The sequence below is a fragment of the Branchiostoma floridae genome, chromosome 16 (assembly GCF_000003815.2).
Source record: "Branchiostoma floridae strain S238N-H82 chromosome 16, Bfl_VNyyK, whole genome shotgun sequence".
Classification (NCBI taxonomy): domain Eukaryota; kingdom Metazoa; phylum Chordata; class Leptocardii; order Amphioxiformes; family Branchiostomatidae; genus Branchiostoma; species Branchiostoma floridae.
The window spans coordinates 11,518,275-11,537,538 of record NC_049994.1 but is presented as its reverse complement, the minus strand read 5'-3'; the positions used below and the strand labels follow the sequence as shown (position 1 = coordinate 11,537,538).

At 38.4% G+C, this 19,264-nt stretch overlaps 3 protein-coding genes across 4 annotated transcripts in view; 2 read left to right on the top strand and 1 right to left on the bottom strand.

Moving 5' to 3' along the window:
• Positions 1-3,726: 3,726 nt before the first annotated feature.
• Positions 3,727-6,575, bottom strand: LOC118403236 (probable basic-leucine zipper transcription factor D). Of its 2 annotated transcripts, none has more exons than XM_035801839.1 (3): positions 6,431-6,575; positions 4,703-6,163; positions 3,727-4,093 (listed from the first exon to the last, which is right to left on the bottom strand). In XM_035801839.1, the coding sequence occupies exon 2, from the start codon at positions 6,069-6,071 to the stop codon at positions 5,214-5,216; it is 858 nt and encodes a 285-aa protein (XP_035657732.1). In that variant the 5' UTR covers positions 6,072-6,163; positions 6,431-6,575; the 3' UTR covers positions 3,727-4,093; positions 4,703-5,213. The 2 variants fall into 2 exon arrangements, with proteins under 2 accessions (XP_035657732.1, XP_035657731.1); XM_035801838.1 differs by having other exon boundaries at positions 4,703-6,159; positions 6,431-6,570.
• Positions 6,576-7,097: 522 nt separating this feature from the next.
• Positions 7,098-16,705, top strand: LOC118403289 (ubiquitin-conjugating enzyme E2 Z-like). Its single transcript, XM_035801938.1, has 7 exons — positions 7,098-7,459; positions 8,465-8,537; positions 12,761-12,948; positions 13,299-13,410; positions 13,524-13,639; positions 14,058-14,148; positions 14,571-16,705. Exons 1-7 carry the CDS (start codon positions 7,320-7,322, stop codon positions 14,769-14,771), a joined length of 921 nt encoding a protein of 306 aa, XP_035657831.1. The 5' UTR covers positions 7,098-7,319; the 3' UTR covers positions 14,772-16,705.
• An 894-nt stretch (positions 16,706-17,599) lies between these two features.
• LOC118403141 (tax1-binding protein 1 homolog) overlaps positions 17,600-19,264 on the top strand; it is a 36,899-nt gene continuing 35,234 nt past the window's right edge. Inside the window, exon 1 of the mRNA XM_035801646.1 lies at positions 17,600-17,808. The gene's annotated coding sequence lies outside the window, so the exon portion shown is untranslated. The remainder of the gene's footprint in view (positions 17,809-19,264) is intronic.

The window sequence follows — 19,264 nt, the reverse complement described above, 5'->3', positions numbered from 1 at the left end:
CAGGTCTGCTTACTGGTGTATGGATGGTTTTCAGCACCAAGGACAGGTGTGCTTACTTGGGTATGGATGGTTTTCAGCACCAAGGACAGGTGTGCTTATCTGTGTGTGGATAGTGTTCAGTGCCAGGTGTGTCTACCGGTATTCAGCACAAGAGGTAGGCGTACTATCTGTGCCTTCGTGGTATTTTGGATGGTGTTCTGCACCAGGGACAGGTGTTCTGTGTCTAGATGGTATTCAACACCCGGGACACTTGTATCTATGGATGAATGATGTTCTGTACCTGGGACATTTCTGATCATTTGGCAAGATGGTACTCTGAGCCAGGGACATGTGTGTGAATGGTGTTCAGCACCAGGTGTGCTAATGTGTGTGGATGGTGTTCAGCTCCATGCGGTGACAGCTGTGCCTATCTGTGTTTGGATGGTGTTATAGCACCATGCAGGGACAGGTGTGCTTATCTGTGTGTGGATGGTGTTCAGTACCAGGGACATGTGTGCCTATCTGTGTGGATGGTGTTCAGAATCAGGGACAGGTGTGCTTATCTGTGTGGATAGTATTCAGCACCAAGGACAGGTGTGCCTATGTTAATTCTGTATCTGTATCTATGTAGCCGGTATAACCGCCCTTCGGCGAAACACACTAGCTTTGAATGGTGTTCCGAACCAGGGACATATGTGCTTACCTGTAAGAGGATGGTGTTCAGTGCTAGGTGTGCTTACCTGTGTGGATGGTACTAGTATTCAATACCAGGGATTGTGTGTTAAGCTGTAAGGGGGGGGGGGGGGTTATGTGCAGCACAAGGGAAGGTGTGTTATAAAAATGTGTATGGATGATGTTCAATACCAGGGACGTGTGTTTACCTGTGTGGGGTGGTGTGCGGCACAATGGAAGGTGTGTTACATGTGTATGGATGGTGTTCAGTACCAGGTGTGTTACCCGTCTGCCTACCATTGTCTTCCGAAAGACGGATGCCAACCTATATAGATGGTGTTCAGTATGGTGTACAAAATCATTAGCATGTATGTTTACCCGTGTTGTTCAGTACCAGGGACCATTGAGTTTACCTGTGCAGTGTGTTCAGCACCAGGGACAAGTACTAAGGAGCACTTGGTATGTTTACCTGAGAAGATGGCCTTCAGTGTTTACCTTCATGGGCGTCTTCAGTAGCATGGTGTATTTGATGTTCACCTGTCTTTTCCTATGCAAACTCAACCCTATTCAACACCAGTAATCCGAAAGTAGTGTTCCAGTCATAAACCACACATAACTGAAAAACTTCCTGACATTACATTTAATGGGAACAGTAGTGGATGAACCACATATTATATATATATAAATGAAATCCTTTCCAGCTCCTCATGCCAGACGCTTGAATTCTAAGTGACAGCTACTATTCACTATTACTTGCAGAATGATGCCATACCTTGTCTAAATAAAATCATAGGACATGCTGCATCAGTTGTTGGGCAGTTGCTGTATGATCAATGGTCTGCACAGTGATTTTAGTTTATACACCTGAAGTTGAAGAGCCTTTTGAATTTTGAAGTAGAAGATCTCCAGGGTTACACCTGCTTCACAATTTCAAATGGGAAGCATGCAGTCTTGTTACATGCTGGGCACATATCACACAAAACTGTTAGTAATTTTTGTCCCCATATGGGGTGCACTGTTTCTTGGTCCTGAAGTACCACAGGTATTTCTAAGTATGCAAGAGGTAGACCTACATCAAACTGTCATACAATACTTCCTTATATATATCAAGGTCAAGATTAACCGCTGAAAATTCTACTTTGGTCATGTATAAATTGAAATTCTAATCAATCTGTAGCCAGCAACAGGGCATCTTTCCAAAGCTCCAGTTTCAGAATCCTGACTAACGCATCTAAAATGTCTAATTCACCTTAAAATTACAATCCTTCATTGTTCATGCTTACACGAAAGGTTGCTGAAAATAATGACTTACTGGAGCCTGTCATGTGCTGTGGCGAAAGATGTTGTCTTCCAAATGAAGTTTTTAAAACATGTTCTAGGGCTGTGTGCCTAAATACCTGTACCTGTAAAACTGTTCATGTCCTTGGCCCAACCTAAACATTGGTCTACCTGTACACAGGAAAGCAGTAGTGGACAAGTGGAAACCATTTTTTAAAGACTACAGTTAACAGTCAATGATCCCGCATCAACGAAACTGATAATCTTGCAGTTAAAAATTAAAAAAAAAGTTTCCAAACAAATAACGGTCTGAGATTCAAATGACGATTCAAAGACGACACCTGATCACTAAAAAGCTAGCTACATGTTTGTAAATATTCAAATGTACTTGATCTAAACTCTATAGGTACAGGTCCAGACCTGTACCTAAACCTGTTTGCCTGTACCTGAAACTTGTTTAGGTACGCAGTCGTAAGGCATGTCCGTAAGCAACGGAGCAAAGACTGGTTAGGTGTGCCTTCGTGGTTTCTGGGGGCCTTACATGTAAGTTTTCTGAGCACACTTGCAGCTCTATGCACATGTGAAGGCTATGATGAACTCTGGATGAGTGCTGGAATAACTCTGCCTCTGCTACTATATACACCACTACTGGATTACTCCCAATCCCTCACTTCTGCACCAAAAGTTACTGGCAACTTAAACGTACCTCTGCATCCCCTAGCTTACATTGGTCTGTTGCTATCATTCGTCACCTGGAATCTTACGCACCCTCACAGAAAAGATTGTAGGAAAAAATATAAGCTTGGTATTATGCAATAATATGATGCAAAGTATTTACAGCCCTAGCTAACCTGATAGACTATTGTGTATTACATGACTATGAGGTACTGCCTTACCATTTTGTACTATTCCAGGTTCTGACACTTTTCTTACAAGGGCATTACATGCTGGCTATCCTTTCTTAACTTTTGGTCCACATTATCTCAAATTACAATCCATAGGTCTGTTGGTCAAGTCACTGCCTGACACTTGCATAACGAGGATGTTATTGGCTGGCTACTATATCTTAATACTGGGTCCACATCATCACCTCTGACCTTCGCTCTATCTATAGACAAGACATTGGCTGATTAGTAACTTGAAAACTTTACGCAAATTTGCCAGCCTTCATCCAACAACGACAGTGGCTCAGGTTTACAACTTTTTGAATTCAATCCAGTTTGGCATGTCAGACGTTATCCTTATCCTATGCACGAGGAAATTAGCATAATAAAATGTACTCCACAAAAACTTTTTATTCAAAATTTGTGGCCTTCACAGTTGCAAAAATTTGTTTAAACTGTGTTATAACTTCCTTCATGAGCAAGTATGCACATCAAATTATGAAAAGTTTGTTTCGAATGGTCTTTTTCCTGTTTCAAATAAGCGTACACCAACACGTACAGAAAGCAAGGATGCATCAAATAAGGCCAAAATTATTTTGAATGGTCTTTTTTTCCACTTTAGTGGAAGTATACACCAACATGTAGCTAACATAACGAAGACTTGTCAGACCAACAATTGTGAGCTGAGGGTGGTGAGACAAGACTGATTCCAGTTGACCTTAGTATGACAGCAACATACCCATGAATACTTAGCCTGCCACACTTGTCGAGGCACAAGTGATGTAGACTCTCGGGCGGGGGAGGTGCAAGTAGCCCGAGCCCTGCATACAGCCCTGCCAAACCTGAAAATACTCAAGACAGAGGTTAATCTCAAGCTCTAAAAGGTATGAATGAGGAAAACAATCCTGGAATGCTCTGATCTCTTCTTTCTCATATAATTCCTCTTTTAATGATGAAACAACCAAGGTGTTACAAACAAAACTCTTACAACTATATTTTTTTTCTTTCTTTTTGGAATCACAAAATATTAGTATATTCGTATTTTCAATGTCAAACCCTTGAATACAAGGGCTTGGCTCACAAAATATCATTTGTTAAGTTGAAAAACAACTACTGGGTAAGAAATATACAAGAGAAACCTCTACAATCCACAAGAACAAGGAGGTTGAAGTTCACATGGATACCTTTGATACCGATACCTACGCTTAATTTTAACCATTTGGGATCTGTAAGTCCATTACTCCTCCACATGTCTCTCCAAGTAGAATGTGTGTGTGCGCCTTCACGCACCATTTGGAAAGAAAAGAGGTACACTTTTAAATCTCTGGGTATGTACAAGGTAAGTTGCTGAGAACTGGTATCCAACCAAGCCGTTCACTTCTCTTTCAGAACTGGCATTTTCAAGTGGGAAGTCAGATTTTTCACACGAGAACAAAAAATTTTTTCACATTTTTTTTCCATCTTCGGCAATACCAGTTTTCAGCAATGAACAATAATGATAACTAAGCTTCTCAGTAAACTTATGTACAACAGCTTTTTTTCCGAACATACACTATTTCTGGATAACAAAAAAAGAATCAAAAGCAATTACAGATATTGCAGTGTAACTTCTGGTATGTACAATGTCTGACCTTACTGGTTACATTTATATATGCACAGTTTCTTCATATTTCCTGCTTTCAGCATGTCCTAGGTAAGCACAGTTCACACATTTGCAAAACCTTAGAAATTATGCATCTCGCCTTACGGCATCGCAAACTGAGTAAATGTATTCTTGCTCAACTGTAGTCTTATTCAAATTGAAAGCACAATGCAAACTTGTAATCAAAGCATATGAATGAATGGTTATGGAAATGTGTGAAGAGTGAAAGAAGGTAATACCTCCTTACCAAGTTATCTTGTGGGCTGAAATTGACAAAGTAGCGCCTGTGGCTGTAGTCTGGATACTGGAACAACTGCTCGCATCTGGAACACCATTGCTACAAGGGAATAGAGCATAAAGCGTAAAACCAGACAAAACAGAAATGCACCTTTAAGTACTCAATCTAACAAATTGTGTCTAACCATGCATTTTGAGATGGTCCCTCTGTCTTATACATAGTCTTCCAGCTGATTTCTTGATCAACAGCTATTTCAGCCTATCCATGATGCTAACTTTGGATTGGCTACCAATATAAGTCACTACCTTAGACAGTTTACAGTATCAAGTCTCCAGGCCTTCAGGTTCAGTTAATTGCCATGTGTTTCAAACTGTTATTTTCACATGCGGCCTTCAAAATTGTTTCTGCGACCAGGATGACACTCAATTCCACAGCTATCCAGCAGATTCCTTTGGGAACGACACAGTTACCGTTTTTAACTGTTTGTACCACACTGTTACCATGACAACCCAGGGTTCAGTCACTGTCGCTCTCCCCCGACGGCCATGTGCGCGCACTTGCTGCAGAACTCCAGGGAAACTTGGTCCTTGTTCACGTGGAGGCAAACCCCGCCGCTGTTCTCCGTGTGGCGCTTCTTCTTCCCCTTAGAATAGTCGTGGTCTTTCTCTCCCGCTTTCCTCTTGCGGTTGGAGGGAAACGAGGTGGTCAGCGACACGCCTTCCATGGTATCAATGTTCTTCAACAGGTTGGAAAGCGTGCTCTGATTGGCCAACACGCTTTTCAGGTACTCTAGCTCCTCCTCCATGGATGAGATGACTGTCTGCATCTTAGAGTTCTCCTTCTTCAGGGATGTGTTCTCCTTCTCAAGCTTGTCGACTTTCCCTTCGAGGTCTTGCAGGTAGTGCTTCTTCCTCAGTCTGTTTTGACGAGCTGCCTCTGCGTTTCTCTTTCGCACTTCCTCTGATTCCTGTTGTGCCTTGGGTGGAGCCTGTGGTGTTGGCGCTGGTGTTGCCCGTTTTGTGAGCTGCCTGATGGTCTCTGGTGGTAGCACTGGCAACTGCACTTTGAGAATCATGGGCTTTCCCGCGACTTTCTTCAGTGCCCCGCTCTGAGACATGCCCACGTTTTCTACCCTCTTTTCCTCACCTCCCAAGGGACTGTGAACCTCGTCGTCTTGACTTGTGTTGTTGAGATTGAAGTCGTTTTCGACTCTCGTTTTCTCACCTTCGAAGAGACCGCGGATCGTTTCTTCCTCGTCCTGCTCCGTCTTGGTGAGATGCAAGTTGTCGAAGTTAAAGTCTGATGACTGTAGCTCGGCAAAGAGCTGGTCAGCGGCGTCACTGGCGTAGTCCTCGGTGCTACTGGCGGGACTTGCCATGCTACGGTCCGACTCGTGAGACGGCGACGTGCCGAAGTTCTGCTGCTCTCCCTCCAGCCCGAGGCCGAAAGAGTCGAAGGAATCCAGGCTGTCTAGCAAGGGTAGAAAATGGTCGTCGAATAAATCAGCCATTGTGACGGACAGACACAGAAAACAAGAGAAGGAATTCAGTGGGTCTAGGGATGGCGGTTAGTCAGACAAAGACCCTGAAAAATTTGTGCCAAACAGAAGCCAAACAATCCTAGATTTTTCGGTCAAATTTGGACAATTTTAGGATTCAGAATGAACCAACATGCATTCAAAAGGTCCAGAACAGAATATGGAATTTACTTTCAGGGCATTAACCAGCAAAAACCTACCAGAATGTCCAGAAAATCACAGATAAACCGCACAGGAAAGACCCACACTTTTCTCTTTCAAACGACACTGCGACGTTTCTAGGCAAGATGGCGACGGTCATCGTTTGCTTATTGGTGATTGGTTGATTCGGATCACATGATCAATTTTCAAACTGTTCATTGGTTGATTAAAATAACATATGACGTAGTTTCCACACCCGCGAAACGTCGGTCCAACGTTGTTTCACCGGTTTATCGACTCCTTATTACACATCCGCCATAGCAAAAATGATTCCGAAGCAAATTTTTAAAGTTGTGTGATGGTTTTGTATCAGAATTTTATACAAGATCATACTAGATACTTGTAAGGGACTTTTCTTCCAGATAGCTAGTACTGTGGTTGTAGACAAAGTGTGAAATTGTAAAGTGGCTAAATACTGCTGGCTTATACCATTCACTTAAAAAGGAGACTGATGTGAAATAATGATAAGAGTGATTTGATGTTTAGTCTACAAACGTATAAAAAAATATTCATTTAAGTGATGATATATAATATTTCATGTCTCAAATTGATAAAATGTGGAAAAATAGTATTTATACCTTCAAATAAAATTGAATCTAACATAGTTATCCCTATTTTCAGTGTTGTTGTCGTCCAATTTCGGGAAAATAAAGGTTACGAGGTCAAATAGAAAATAAAAATACTACTATATTATATTCCTTGCAAAATACGTGAAATACACCGTTTATAATGTTTTTAAAATCATAAGAATGACCAAAATTCCGATATGAAACATGATAGGTTTTAGTTGTCATGCGCAGTGACCCTCTTCAGGAGGTCAGGATACGGAAGTGGCACTGCGGAGTTTCGTGAAATAACAATAAAAGACAAAATATTTCACACAGAGAGATGTCGTCTTCAGAAACGGAGACGTCTTCGGTCGCCGAAGTCTTCTCTTCTCCAGCTAGCGGTAACCACTGGGATCCGTGCTTCAGCAAAGACTGGGAGAAAGAGAGACCCACACAACAGTGTATCCTCAGAATAAAAAGGCGAGTCAAAACTCATTTCCAAGCAGATGTTGGGTGGATGATTTATGCTAAATCTCTGCACCAGTCCTCAAATACTATTATGTTATGCATGGTTTCAATATCCTTAGATAGAAAAACATCTTAGACAGACTAGGATAACATACTGAATATTTATGCCTGTATTACGTTTATTGACAATAGGCATGAATTTTGGTCATTATGACATTGCTCTTTTGTGTAAGCTTGCACATAATGTCATCACCTCTTTTTTTCTTACCATTATTAAGACTATATTATCAACCATATTCAAGTTATTGCTTTCCTCCTATCCTAGCCAGAGGCTCAATGGTCTGCCCTCCTCTTTCTGTCTTGCTATTAAAATGCAAATGAGGGAACAAGTAATGTGAATCTAACCTTTCCCCAAATTTCATGCAAAGCAAACCATGATAACTGATGTAACGACCGTTCGATGTACCACACTAGCTTTTTTATTTATTTATTTCATCTTGAAAACAGATGGGTAGCCCCTACAACAGTGCATAGTTGATTTCCAAGGGGGCCCATCAAACATACATGTAAAATAATAAATACAGGACAAAAAAACGTGGTTACAATCAGTCAAACTTTGAACATCCAGGGACAACATACAGTACAGAAAACATAAAACCGGTGCGTCAAAACATAATCAGTGTCCATACTCATGTCGAAAACGTTCCAAGGTCAAAATCAATATGTCAAGAGATGGAGTGGAGGTCAGAGGTCAAATCATATATCAAATCATGTGAAATCGAAAATTAATGAAACTGAAATTTACAAAGTATGGATAGTAAATCATATGTAACAAAAAAATTAAAACAGTAAGGCACATCAGAGACAAACTTGCTTTGCATGCATGCGGTGCGACATCAGCTGGTTGCACGAGTATAACACTGAACAACTTGTCAAACCTAGGCTTTGCTACACTAGATAAGCTATGAGTTAGCTTACATAATGACTTCATAATGTCCTTTAATATTCCACCTCCAGGGACATCATGAGTATCTACAAGGAACCTCCACCAGGGATGTTTGTTGTACCTGACTCAGAAGATGTCACAAAGGTAATCAAATTTGGTAACTTCTTTTCTATCAGGATATGACAATGAGTTAATTTGGGGCATTTGTCCATTCCATGACACAGCAAGAATTTGACATGCAACATGGCCAAAAAGTATACCCAGTATGAGGTTGTATGGAATTTATTATTTGGGACACTAATACTACCAAATCATAGCATCATGACTAAATTTGCACTTTTGTTTGCCCATGAGTCAAGAAAGTATATTACACATATACATGTAGCTTAGGAGTTTCACACTGCTAGCATTGACTTGTATTACAATTTTCGTTTGATATAACAAATCAAGGAACTAATATTTAAAGTTCAAAGACTAACTTGTTCACATTTACTGTGCTGCAATGTATTGGTCTCAAAAAGACAATGTTCAGTAAGTTGTTTGAATCTTCCTTTACAGTTATATTGCAATCCATACATAGTATGGGATTGCAATATATTGTTATATTGCAATCCATACATAGTATGGGATTGCAATATATTGTTATATTGCAATCCATACATAGTATGGGATTGCAATATATTGTTATATTGCAATCCATACATAGTATGGGATTGCAATATATTGTTTTTCCTTCGTTTCTTCTCCTCCTGTCAAAATCTTCAAGTCGATTCAACTTTTTCACTTTTGGGGCAAATGAGCTGAAATTTGGCATGGAGGTAGGGATAGCAAATACCCCCAGGTGTTTTTTTCACTTTTTTGATAGAGGCCTTAGAAATTTTGATATTTAGGGTTTTTGGTCATTTTTAGACAAAATATATATATTTTGGGCCCCTGTGCCCTGGTAGTAAACCCTTATGACCTGAAATTTGGTACAGAGGTGCATTGGACATATGAGCACAGGAACCTATCAACACTTTCTTCATCGACCACTTCAAAAATTATTTATTTGGGGTTTTTTGGCCATTTTTGACTAAAAATGTCTATTTTTGGCTCCTATGCCCTTGTATGATGGCTAAATGACCTGAAATTTGGTATATAGGTGCATTGGATATATGAGCACAGGGCTCAATCAACACTTTTTTCATAGATCACTTAAAAAATGAGTTATTTTGGGGGTTTTGGCCATTTTTGACAAAAAATGTATATTTTTGGCTCCTATACCCTTGTATGTAAACCAAATGACCTGAAATTTGGTACAGAGGTGCATTGGACATATGAGCACAGGAACCTATCAACACATTCTTCATTGACCACTTCAAAAATTATTTATTTGGGGTTTTTTGGCCATTTTTGACTAAAAATGTCTATTTTTGGCTCCTATGCCCTTGTATGAAGGCTAAATGACCTTAAATTTGGTATATAGGTGCATTGGATATATGAGCACAGGGCTCCATCAACACTTTTTCCATAGATCACTTCGAAAATGAGTTATTTTGGGGGTTTTGGCCATTTTTGACAAAAAATGTATATTTTTGGCTCCTATACCCTTGTATGTAAACCAAATGACCTGAAATTTGGTACAAAGGAAAATTGGACATATGACAACAGGACCCCATCAACGCTTTCTTCATAGAGAACTTATGAAATGAGTTATTTTGGGATTTTTAGCCATTTTTGACTAAAAAATGTATATTTTTCGCTCCTATGCCCTTGTATGTAAACCAAATGACCTTAAATTCGGCATGAAGGTGTGTAGGACAAGTGCCCACAGTACTTCATTTTCCCTTTGAGCAAACATCACTTCAAATTGTTGAATTTTGGGATTTTTTTTTCCAGGATGAAGATGGATTGCAATATGCTGTATTTGCTCCCAAGCAAATGTCGGCCTTTCTAGTTTTTCCTTTCGTTCTCCTCCTGTCAAATCTTCAAATGGATTCAACTTTTTCATTTTTGGGCCAAATGAGCTGAAATTTGGCAGGGTGGTAGAAGTAGCAAATACCCCCAGGCGTTTTTTTCATTTTCTTGATAGAGGCCTTAGAATTTAATAATATGATATTTAGGGTTTTTGGTCATTTTTAGATAAAATATGTATATTTTGGGCCCCTGTGCCCTGGTATTACAAGCTAATGACCTGAAATTTGGTACAGAGGTGCATTAAACATATGAGCACAGAAAACCATCAACACTTTCTTCATAGATCGCTTAAAAAATGAGTTATTTTAGGGTTTTTGGCCATTTTTGACTAAAAATGTCTATTTTTGGCTCCTATGCCCTTGTATTGAAACCAAATGACATGAAATTTGGTACATAGTTGCGTTTGACATATGACCACAGAACTCCATCAATGCTTTATTCATTGTTTACTCCAAAAATGAGTTATTTTAGGCTTTTTGGCCATTTTTGACTAAAAATGTATATTTTTTGCTCCTATGCCCTTGTATAGAAACCAAATGACCTGAAATTTGGTACAGAGGTGCATTGAACATATTCTCACAGGACCCCATTGACACTTTCTTCATAGATCACTTCAAAAATTAGTAATTTTGGGTTTTTCAGTCATCTTTGACTAAAAATGTATATTTTTGGCTTCTAGGCCTTTGTATGTAAACCAAATGACCTAAAATTTGGTACAAAGGTAAATTGGACATATGACAACAGGACTCCATTAACACTTTCTTCATAGAGCACTTATAATTTGGGTTATTTTGGGATTTTAAGCGATTTTTAACTAAAAAATGTACATGTATATTTTTGGCTCCTATGCCCTTATATTGAAACCAAATGACCTAAAATTCGGCATGAAGGTGTGTAGGACAAGTGCCCACAGTACTTCATTTTCCCTTTGAGCAAACATTATTTCAAATTGTTGAATTTTGGGATTTTTTCAAGGATGAAGATGGATTGCAATATGCTGTATTTGCTCCTAAGCAAATGTCGGCCTTTCTAGTTATATTGCAATCCATACATAGTATGGGATTGCAATATATTGTTTTTCCTTCGTTTCTTCTCCTCCTGTCAAAATCTTCAAGTCGATTCAACTTTTTCACTTTTGGGGCAAATGAGCTGAAATTTGGCATGGAGGTAGGGATAGCAAATACCCCCAGGTGTTTTTTTCACTTTTTTGATAGAGGCCTTAGAAATTTTGATATTTAGGGTTTTTGGTCATTTTTAGACAAAATATATATATTTTGGGCCCCTGTGCCCTGGTAGTAAACCCTTATGACCTGAAATTTGGTACAGAGGTGCATTGGACATATGAGCACAGGAACCTATCAACACTTTCTTCATCGACCACTTCAAAAATTATTTATTTGGGGTTTTTTGGCCATTTTTGACTAAAAATGTCTATTTTTGGCTCCTATGCCCTTGTATGATGGCTAAATGACCTGAAATTTGGTATATAGGTGCATTGGATATATGAGCACAGGGCTCAATCAACACTTTTTTCATAGATCACTTAAAAAATGAGTTATTTTGGGGGTTTTGGCCATTTTTGACAAAAAATGTATATTTTTGGCTCCTATACCCTTGTATGTAAACCAAATGACCTGAAATTTGGTACAGAGGTGCATTGGACATATGAGCACAGGAACCTATCAACACATTCTTCATTGACCACTTCAAAAATTATTTATTTGGGGTTTTTTGGCCATTTTTGACTAAAAATGTCTATTTTTGGCTCCTATGCCCTTGTATGAAGGCTAAATGACCTTAAATTTGGTATATAGGTGCATTGGATATATGAGCACAGGGCTCCATCAACACTTTTTCCATAGATCACTTCGAAAATGAGTTATTTTGGGGGTTTTGGCCATTTTTGACAAAAAATGTATATTTTTGGCTCCTATACCCTTGTATGTAAACCAAATGACCTGAAATTTGGTACAAAGGAAAATTGGACATATGACAACAGGACCCCATCAACGCTTTCTTCATAGAGAACTTATGAAATGAGTTATTTTGGGATTTTTAGCCATTTTTGACTAAAAAATGTATATTTTTCGCTCCTATGCCCTTGTATGTAAACCAAATGACCTTAAATTCGGCATGAAGGTGTGTAGGACAAGTGCCCACAGTACTTCATTTTCCCTTTGAGCAAACATCACTTCAAATTGTTGAATTTTGGGATTTTTTTTTCCAGGATGAAGATGGATTGCAATATGCTGTATTTGCTCCCAAGCAAATGTCGGCCTTTCTAGTTTCATATTTATCTTTTCTGTTAGTGTTACAGACCCAAGTTTTCATTGGTGCTTGATAGTTAGAAGATACAGACGACTTATTATTCTTTATCACTATAATTAATTGCTACAACTTTTGCCTTGCAGATCCATGCACTGATCACTGGCCCCTTTGACACCCCCTATGAGGGTGGTTTCTTCCATTTCCTCATTCGGTTTCCGCCAGACTACCCCATCCGACCCCCCAGGGTCAAGCTGATGACAACAGACGGGGAGCAAGTACGCTTCAACCCCAACCTCTACAAGAACGGGAAAGTCTGTCTCAGTATTCTAGGGTGAGGTGTCTCGTTGTTGAATCTGTTGTTGTTTGCAGTAGACCAGTCCTGACTGTTTATAATGATTAGCAATTCATCCAATGATAGAAAGGCAATTAATAGTAATAAGATACTGACTGACTTGAGTGTCTGTAAGATGTTTGAATTTTCATGGCTGCTGATGTTTGATGTTACAAAGTGATAGGCTATCACTCAGGGAAAAGTGAGGACAGTATAAAGAAACCAAACAAAAAATCTCAACAACAAGATAAAGAAAGATTCAGAATATAGAACCAAAAACCCCGGGTTGGCATGCCAGTGTTTTACCAGCCTATCTAATCCAGGATGCCAAAATTGTTTGTTATTTTCAGCACATGGACTGGCCCAGCCTGGAGCCCTGCCCAGTCTCTTTCCAGTGTTCTCATCTCCATCCAGTCTCTGATGAACGAGAAACCTTACCACAATGAACCTGGCTTTGAACAGGTCAGTACAAACAAGGACTGTCTCAATGACCCATTCTTCTGTCTTGGAACAAAACTCTAGATCTTTAACAGAGGTATGAGGTCTTGGAACTCTAACTTGTTTGATACTTACAGGAGAGAAATGTGGGTGATGCCCAGAGGTACAACGAGTGCATCAGACATGAAACCATCAGAGTCGCCGTGTGTGGGATGACAGAGGGACGATGCTGTCATCTCCCCGATCAGCTCAGGTCAGGCTCAAATTCAATAATCATAGCGTTGTGTTTATACAGAATTCATCACAATATTCACATATATGAATCCAAGGACTAATGCTGTATGGTAACTTGACAAATGATGGCTGTGAACAAAGTGCTTTTACATGACATGTATTCAGTGACTTGCCAATCTGATGAAACCATTCACAGCTTTTAATTTCCTGTTTAAGTTGCATCATGAAGCTTATGTATTTTGTATTCAATTTGCACACCTTTTGTATTATAGTCTATGTTGTCATTGTACTTCTAATATGTAGTGTCATAGTCTGCATAGACTGACTGACAGTTGGTAGTAGTAACATTTTCCTATTAAAGATTCTTTGAGGTGAATCAATGACCCTATAAAATGTAGGTTACAATTTGAAGGCTTAATTTTGATGATGTTTTCCAGAGGTGTGATGGAGAAGTCATTCCCAGAGTTTTACGACTACTACACATCCACCTGTAGGGACAGACTTCATCTGGATGGCTCCAACATGCAGGTAATGGAAAACCTGAAATTTTTGCGTTCCTTTTCTTTCATGTTTTTTTTCGGTGAAATCTGCCCTCAAAATTTGCATTTATCAAATCATCGACAGATGCATTACTTCTGTAGAATAACTTTGATTTGACCACAAATTTTGAACACATTGAAAGCCTCCGTTCTTCTTTTTTTGCAAAATAAAGACTCAGCAAAAAATGTAGGATAATCCATTGTAGGATTTTAGAGTTTTCTTTACACAACCAGTTGATCTCACCTGCTGACATTTCGATGCCTGTGTCAGACATCTTTCTCAGAGTTTCTAACCGGAGTTCTGCTTCTCGCTGCTGAGTGTAGCCAGTGTAGGTGGCTCCACTATAATAATATCCTATGACCTCGCAATCTGATTATTTTCAGAAATAATCGGTTGTTCTTTTCTTACAGGATCCTTTTGGAGAGAAGAGAGGAATGTTCCAGTACTCCCAACTCCTAGAAAGACTGGAGGTCATCAGGAGAAGAATAGGAGAAGGGTCAGAAGACATGACCTCTGACCTGGACAGTGACAACAGTGACCTGGACTCTCAGGATGTGTCTGAAGCTCAGGAAAACCAGAATCTCAGTCCAGGCACGAGCAGTAGTGGATAGATTGTTATCATAGCACAGAGAAATATCATATGTTATAAAACATTTAGTTTATCCCTATTTAAAGTGTTGAGACTTTGTACAAGAAGAGTATGAAATACTATACATGTATGTCTGAGTAAGTACTTGCATGATTCAGAAAAACACACATTGTACAAATGTACTTTGTTTTGAAATGGATTGGTCTCTTACCAGTTTCATTTCATCAATGTTTTTTTCTAAGTGATCCCCTTTTGCCAAGCATTCAATAGTCTGTTACATACAATGTAATAGGATCATAAGGAGTTTACTTAATTTTTTGCAACAATCAATATAACAGTCATTAACAGCTGGGCAAACGTCTAGAACTACTCCAAATACTTTGCAAAGTGACTACATGTATCTAAAAACCAGTTAGCTTTCAGTCAAATGTATATCATGTATATGTGAGTTTCAAAAGTGACTTACCTCAAGCTAGCGACTCAAACCATGCAAGAAGTAGTAGTACAATGTAGAATACAGATACAGACAAGAAATGCTGCCAAGATCTGACATTTAGAATTTTTACCTATTACTTATATATTTAACATATTGGTGGGATCTGATACTGGAACTCAATGATCAGCTCAACCAGCTCAAATCTAAACCATTAAGTGAAGCACCAATTCATGTTAAGTTTCATACTGATTTGGACTTTGTTACACACTACTTTTCATGGTATAGATGCTTTGCACTTCAGTACAGATGCTTACATCATAGGTCATAGAATGGACAAAATCTTACTTGAATTCTGGCCATCATTGCAAACCAATGATTATGATATTGAGGTTTTGCACATGTTGTACATTCAAATGTCATTGCATTACACTAAATGTGAGGAAAAGGTTTTGAAGTTGATCAGTTTAATTTACATGCAATTTTTCACTGGTCATACAACTTAGACACTCTAGTATGTACATTGTTTTGTGAGACAATGTCTACAATGCAACATATGTACAATGTATATGTTAGCTCAATATTCCAGTGAAATTTGCTTCAATATATGAAAGTCAACTGAATAGGAGCATCCTCTCTAGACCTTATAGTTTAAAATTGCACTTTGGATATGTGCATAATATCAATACAACAATAAGTAGATTTGATTTCAATGAGGGAACTGATAAGGTTAATAATCATGTTTAGCAATGAAGAAATAAAATTTCTGATTTTGTTCCATTTAGGCTTGAAACTGCTATAGACTTATGCAAGCAGTTGCCCAGATGTTATAAAAATGTATTTATCAATTTATTTATTGCCAGTATAACCAGTACATGTACTTATACATAGAAGGTATGATGTTTGCCTATACAAATTCCCCCCCCCCCCCAGTTCCAGTTCCCCCCCCCCCCCAAAAAGAGGCAATGGTGTGTGATTAGGTTGATACGGTGTTGTTGGTTTGATGCAAAGTGAATATATAGAACAACATGAAAAGTGCTTGAGAACTAGGTTCATATGTTGGTGCACAGATTTGTTTTCAGATTAGAATGTACCTTTCTTTCTTGCAAACTTCTGCTTTATTAAATTTTCTCTAGGCACCTTGTTTCATTGTCAAATGTCCAGGAAGTTAAATAATATGATAAAACTTATAACATGTTGTTTTTATGTCACAAGATACATGATCTTGAAACTTAATGTTGCTAGAGGGTCTTTCAAGTGTTATGATGTAAAAGATCACTTTTGGGTTTATGTACATGTAATCTAATGAGGACCTCATTTTTTGTCAAAAATTGTTTTTAGTTGGTGCCTAAAAGCAAAGTTCCAGAAAACAAGCAGATTTGTTTGGCCTAATGTTGGATCTGGCAATGATACTTATATAAAGGATGATGACATTCAATGTGAAAGCAAGAGGTGTTAGCATGTAAATGTGTCATTTCTCCAATTGCGAGTCCTTCTAAAGTTTAATAAAGTTTTAAGAGCAATTAATTTGTCAATTGATTAACCCATCTCTACCAATACTTAAGTTTTTTCCTGCTATGTAATGGGGAGAATTCTGGGTTTTGCACCAGTCAAGGCCACACAGATTTAGTTGTGTTGATGACATCCTCTGGAGACCAAAAGAATAATGCACAAGGGCCATATAGTTTTTAAGAAATGACACGATTGTTGCCATTTAATCTTTTTATTGTTATTCTTGAGAGGGTTCATTCAGAGGGAAACAAGGGCACTCTGCCCTGACCATGTGCCTCCTTTATACATTTGTTATACCTGGAGAGCAGATCCTCTGGCATTTAGAGCACAAAATTCTGATTAACGAGAGATGTTATTGGGCCACATGTGGCCACATTTTTCGTTGTTTTTGAGAATAGATAAAATCAATGCATGCATAGATATCATCCATGAAATGAAGTCTTTGGGATTAAACTGTTGACCCTTTCAACTTTTGTTGACAATTTAGAGGCCTTAAATTACAATCATAATTTTTGTCAGTGTCATCAGTTTAAAAAAAATACTTAATCCCCAAGGAAGGTAGGCAACAAGGAAACAAATGTGGTGTGGGGTCTTTCTATGCAAGGGCATTATGTAAAGAAGGGAGCGCGAGCCTGTAGTGTTTTTCACAACTGTGTGGCCCAAGGGCCATAATGGAGATGGGCACCACCCTGGTTATGTACATTGAAAGGTTTGGGATGGATTAAGCCAACTCAAGGAACCATTTTCGCCTGTAATTTTCTTATAACATGTATTATAGTTCATTTACCAAACATTTTTAAAGTGCCAGAAGTCAAATGTATGCCATGAGTTATGCCATGTATATTGTGAAAACAAAAAAGTTGCGTCACATCTCGTGAAATCTCGCGAGAACTACGTCATCGTATTTTTGGCTGCGTTCTCCCGTCATAGCAAGGGGAGATCAGCTGTAAACACAAGAACGGCCGAGGGGAACAAACTCCAAATTTCCTTCCAAAAATCCCCACCAGGACAAATGACTACTCCAAATTCTAATGCAATATAGACGTGGGGAAGTCCTAGCGGCGATTGGAGTGGAGAAAAGTGCGATTTTAGCGTGAGAAGAAGCGGTTTTTAGGTAAGTTGATCCGGAAATTTTCAGCTTACAAAAATTTTTCAAGATGGTGGCCAAATACAGAGGTTGAAGTCTGGACTAGCTGCCTTTGAAATTCCGTCTTAATTTTTGAAATATAGATGTCATTTTCAACGCATGTAGCTCCTGAAGGTTGTTGATAGCTTTTCAGTATCAGAAAATAGCTTTGAGAGAAATCTGTCGCTTGTTTTGGGCGACAATTTTGTTACGAAATAAAATTCAAAACAAAACAAAACGATTGCGTTCTCTCTTCTATGTCCACATTTGACAATAATGTGACAAATCCCAAAATGATTAAGAGGATTTTTGTAAATTTTTACTATATTAATTGTGTCTGGAAGGTTGTCATGATGATTTTATTCATATTACTTATCCTACGTGTAGTTTTTCAGCAATTTTGGACCCCTGACGCGTCATGACGCAACATGCCTCCCCAAAACAAACAAAAACACACTTTAACAGACCAGGTGAATCATAACGGAAGGATCGGGGTTTAAATATATGTAATGTGATCGTGAGTCAAAGATGAAATCACTGGTTATTTGCTACTTATTAGACACAATTTGAAGAGATTGGGAGGATTATATTTTTTTGTGAAAAGGGTAACCGTAAGGTAAGGAAGTATTGTATACTTACCATGTTTACTTCAGTCTATATATTCTATGTAATACGATACTGAACTGTTACAATTTTTCTGAGATCGGAATTTCAGTGCCTCACTGCTGCTAAAAAAGTCTTTTGTGTCTTCTGGCAGACCATGTCATTAGCCAAAATTATGCAAATTGCATCTAATGACATCTGTTCAATAGTCAAGACAGCTGTTAACATCACTTTCTCCAAGGAAGTTAAAATAAGATATTAACCTCCTTGCTTTTACGACGCATATGGATAACACTAAAATGGGTTTGAATACACAGTTTATAGACATGCCATTTAGTTTTGTGTCTAATTATGTAAGTTGACGATATAAAACTCAGTGTAGTGAATGCAAGTAATATACTAGCAAGTGATAATGAAAATGGCTACAAGATGCATGCACAGAAAATAATGTACATTCATTGTATCTGTTTGTAATTATAAAATGTCTCAAATTTGTATGTTACAGTTAAATATTTGAAGAATTGTAAGGTAAATACTAAATAGAAATAGTGGTCTGATGTAAGTTCAAACTTTGAGCGGCCCCTGCAAAATGTGAGAACATAAAAGCATCTCCAAAAATTTGAGAATTACATGATAAGCCAAATGTTTTACGCTATGTAAGAAGAATCCTTAACGACCAAAAGTGTAGCATAGTAGCAAATTGGCCAGTGAAATTTGTGCTGCTCATAATATAGGTACAAAAATGCATATGATTTGACAGTATTTTGTTGAGTTGCCTGTTTGCTTGTTCATGTCAATCTAAATATATGCTGTTCAGGGGTCACAAATTCAGCCAGTACAA